At 33.6% G+C, this 4977-nt stretch overlaps 1 protein-coding gene across 1 annotated transcript; it reads right to left on the bottom strand.

Moving 5' to 3' along the window:
- Positions 1–3046: 3046 nt before the first annotated feature.
- LOC109599555 (uncharacterized) lies at positions 3047–3952 on the bottom strand. The gene is made up of 2 exons (XM_020015562.2): positions 3864–3952; positions 3047–3813 (listed from the first exon to the last, which is right to left on the bottom strand). The coding sequence occupies exons 1-2, from the start codon at positions 3909–3911 to the stop codon at positions 3187–3189; spliced, it is 675 nt and encodes a 224-aa protein (XP_019871121.1). The 5' UTR covers positions 3912–3952; the 3' UTR covers positions 3047–3186.
- Positions 3953–4977: the final 1025 nt, after the last annotated feature.

Raw genomic sequence — 4977 nt, 5'->3', positions numbered from 1 at the left:
TGTAACAAACGGCGGGGCTTTTGAAGTGCACCATATGCACTAGGACCCAATATAAATTCGGCAAATCCAATTATTTTCGCCGATTGCTCCCTGTTTTTCGAGGGCGGAGGGGATTGCGATGCAGCCACCAGAAATAAAAGGAACCACCTCAAGTACAGGAAATTACCGCCGAACTCGTTTAGGGGTACGTAATTTAAGTACGGGTTTATGCTTCAGGGGAACTGATTCGGTTTTACGATGAAATGCATTTATGATTTTACTATGAGTCATTCGGCATCTGACATTTAATTTTAGGTAGGCAACTCGATTATTATTAAGTGGGTTTTATAAATTGTCTTCTTGTTGACGTGACTTAATTTTCTAATTTAGTTTTTTATTTTATCAACATAAATAATCAAATAATAAACACATGAACCAATCAACAAGATTCAATTTTCATCTTGGAATAAATGATTAGATTAGAATCATCACAGAGAAAATATAAACAATTGCAGCAGAATAAATCCCACATGTTAAAAAATTTAACTATTTTAAATGACCATTTAATACACAAGAATGTCCAAATTAATAAATAATCTGATTTCGATAGGTGAGAAACGAGTTAATCTGTTTTTCCGTGACAAGTTTTTGTTGTGGGACCCCGGAGATATTTTGTGTGATGGTGCCAGTGCATAAAGGCCCAAGAACCAGAATATCAACCTACCTGAAGTCTGTTCGGTTTATCTTGTCAAAAGTTTAGTATAATTGGAAGGTGTGGTTCCGAGAAACGACTGTGCATTCTAATGAACGTCGAAAAAGGTATTAGATAAATTGATGGGGTGATCAGACTTAACTGAAGATAAAATTAATACCGGTGAATAACTTATCGAATCTACCTTTACCCATATCCTGCTTGATTAATTATTAATTAATGGGTCCTTAACCGCAAGGCAAGCAAGCAGTTGGAAAGAAGGATTGCATTTAAATATGTTATGTGCGCAGTTACGTGTTACGATACAATAACTGGATCGTTTATATAATTTATTACTATCAGCACTTTATTCGCATGCATTACTATATCAAGAATAGTTCGGTTATTATGTAGTCCTTAAATCTTTTGTATTCACGCACGCAGATTGTCGTACTCATTACTTATTCTTAGTTTTTATTTAATAAACCATTTACTTTGCTGGCACAAATTTAAACATATTTAATATTCCATTCATTAATATAACATAAAAATATTTTGTAATTGAGTCATAAATTATTTATTTTTATTTAATAAATATCGTGCAAATAAAACCTGAAATAATTAAACATTCATTCAACATTTTTCGAACAGTCACAAATTTCATTTAAAACCATATTTCACATTAACAGCCCAACATTTTTATTTTAACATACACTCATACCACTTACACACTTTGATGTTGCGAAATGCGATTACTAACCGACATTAAATAAATTAAAATCGTAATTAATCCAACGAGTGTTGCAAAAAAGTGCTAGGCAATAATTTGCGCATTTTTATAATGTAATTTGTAGATGCCCACAGTAATTGACGTAAAAACTGGTGATATGTATATTTGGGGTCCGTAATATTTTTGTAATATTGCATTCATTAATGCAGTTGTTATGTACGAGCGTGTGTTCTCTCTGACAGTAATATGTATCTATATTATTAAATTTTAATATAAAAATGCACGTTTCATGTCCACATTAAAATTAGCACAGCTTAAAATTATACTTTTGTGTGTGAGCCTTTTTAATTAATATGTGTCCCTTTTGAGTTGTATAAAATGTATCAAAACATATTGCAACACAAAGGATCTTTAATTAATGCTTCGTTGGGTCTCATCAAAACTGATGATTTATACTCGGCTTTTCCGGCGAGATAAATATTACATACGGCCGAAAATTCATTGTGCACACGTTCATGAATGAATGCATAAGACCGAAAAACCAGATACCATCAATAATGACTTAGTGTTCGTATATTTTAACAACAGCAAGCGATATTTTCATCGGAATCGAAGGTCGGGTTGATATTTTTATTAAAATGAAAAAAGTGTTTATATCCACTGACAGAGTGAAGGCACGCCGGATGTTGACTCGACCGACAAGATTCAATAAAGACGGTTCAACAGGACCGGATCGAATCGGAGATTCGGGACGTTACGCTCAACTTCACCTTTCTTTCTGGGCAGAAATTAATTTTTTGTCATCGGCAAAATCTATACTGTAAAACATTTGTCGACTTACTCAATGGCACTCCTTAAATTTTTATTAAACACGAATACTACTGTTAAATAATATTATACAAACTGTAGTTTTATAAAGTAATGAACGAGAAAACTGGCAGAGTAGTTGCAGCATTCGAGGCGCAGACAATTAAAAAAAGGACATTAACGCCATCCGTTTTATAACCGGATTTCAAGATTAAGCCGAGAATAAAAATTCAATGGGCGGAAATTGTTTATTTACATTTTAAGGTGAAGCTGAACGCATGGGTAAGGCATAGCAATGAGATAATCTGACTCATGAAAGGTATACATGCATATCCGCTCGAGGTATGCCGTAAAAATATTAAATGAAATTGTTTTACATAAAAGGTGATTAACCGGCCTGAACTCTACACGATAGAATGAAGCAGCCACGCCAAATTGAAACTTTAAAGCCTATAAAATGTTAATGTACAATTTATAACAACGTCTACCTCTGTTTGTTGCTACAATTTGGCAAATTTTAATGTTTGAACCTAAATTTTAAGCTTTCAGTTCCTTTGAAAAATGTAATAAGTTGTGTGACAGGCAGGGACAACTTGGAAAAATTACCTGAAAAATAATATTTACTTCCTGCCACGTTATTGAAAAAGGTAGTGTTTATTCAACTGCACAACTACATTTGGTGGCACACCAATAATCGATTCACATTTGTGCAAATATAATTTGTTTATGTTTAACAATACTCATTGAATTTTATACATGTGAATCGTTACTTTGCGTGCCAGAGTTTTAATGAAGTTTTGAGTTTTAAATTTAACTTTCATTGACATGAATACACAATATTCATATTATTGTTTGTCTATTCTATTTAATTTATTTTATTGAGGTTCCGAACAATTTCATTTCTAAAACAACTACACTTTTAAAAATATATATTTGTGAAAATGTTAATATTTATTAGTTTATTTAATGAATGAGTAAATTAATTCAAAATATCATTGACGCAACTTTCGAATTCAATTCCAACGGCTTCAATCGAAATATCAAGATTGCCCAACTTGACTCCAATGCATGCGATCGAATCCTTCTGCGCCTGCTCCAATTTGCCATCCAAATTATTCTGTAACTCGTTGACTTTATTTTCGGTATTTTTCAGCTCTTGGTCGAGACAAGCTCTTAAATTTGAAGCAATCCAGGGATTTTTAATTGCGCACAGCTTGGTGTTGACAGACAGAGCAGATTTTTCTTTGGACAAATCTTTGACAACGTTTGTTATCAACAAGGCAGCTTGCAAGTCTAATCTGCATTTGTCTATACCTCTTGTATCCACTTTGTGAATCGCAATAGTTTCTTTAGTTAAACACTTAGATATATTCTTTTTTTGTTTTAAGGCTTTTTTAATCGATTCTTGTACCGTCTTCTTCAAGTTCTTCAGTTGGGTATTGACTGATACTTGCGCTTCATCGGCGATTGAGCCAACTAAATACTTCGCATCATTGATCTGTTTTACTTCATTAATGGATGTTTGGGTTATGTTCTTTTCAAGTTTTAAGATTTTGGGCCCGTATTCTAGCATAACTTTAGCGCAGCTAGGTGAAAGTGGCTGTACCTACACAAAAAGAAATTGGAAACTACTTGATATATAATTCTAAAACTCACCTCAGCCAAGCTGGCTATCAACACAAACAACACTACCAACTTAATCATTTTGGATTAATAAAGATGTGATTTTGATTTGATTTCGGAGAAGGTTATATAAATATGGATTTTTAATAGATTGCGGCAGATAAAAATGCAGATAATTATGAGTGGGCATTTCCAAACAATAGACCTGGGACATATCAAAAGAGTCGGAGATTAGATGTATCTGTCATTCAAGTGTTTGCGCTTTTTTAATTAAGTGAACATAATTAAAATTGGTCTTAAGTAGTCCTCTATTTATTATGGTTTAGTAGATAGTGTGTCACTTCCAAACAGATCCAAGGACATAACATATTGAATATGGGAGTGTGGTGAAATTTTTCATTTATAATCCGCTTATTGATTCATACAGACAGACTAATGGCAGCTGAAGAGGAAATTTTTCTGCGTATGACAGCCCTTCAAAATATTACAAAAGGAAAAGACAAGCGTACTGCTTATTTAGGGGAGACATTCATTATATATAAGCGTCGATATTTTTCGGGAGAATGGATCGCTGATACCTCCATAGAATTGTTGGCTTACTGACTCCCTGCTTAGTGTCAATTCAAGTTGACTTATTGGGGTAAAAGGTATCAGATCTTATTGTACGAAACTAATGAAATAAAAGTAAGAGAATATATATTGTGTTTTCCGGCTGATATAAATCAATGCAATTAAAACTACTTAGAGTGAGTATAAAGAACATTATTTATGATAATTTATTTTCGATTAACAGGATGTAAACCGCCAGCGATATTTCTCTTTTGGAACTTAAATATATATAACTCGCCAAATATGGGAAAATATGTTTCCTGTCGTGCATATTAGTTGCAGCCGTTCGTGCAAACTTAGAAAAAATTCGCGTCCACATCCGTCGCAATTTACGGTCGCCAGGATTAATGTTTTTGACTTTTTAAGAACAATGACTCACAATAAGTGGGCAACATTGTTTGACGCAAACACTTACATCCAGCGCGAGGGTCGGTCGCCCTCAAAAAAAAACGCAGAGGGTCACGGAAAAGTAAAGTTTGCAGTTTTCTTGTGTTATCTCCAAGGGTAGATGGAAAGGAATTAAAAATGGAGTCGTGTG

The sequence above is a fragment of the Aethina tumida genome, chromosome 7, assembly GCF_024364675.1.
Source record: "Aethina tumida isolate Nest 87 chromosome 7, icAetTumi1.1, whole genome shotgun sequence".
Classification (NCBI taxonomy): Eukaryota; Metazoa; Arthropoda; class Insecta; order Coleoptera; family Nitidulidae; genus Aethina; species Aethina tumida.
Note: the sequence above shows the minus strand (reverse complement) of the source record. Positions and strands in the feature narration are given on the sequence as shown.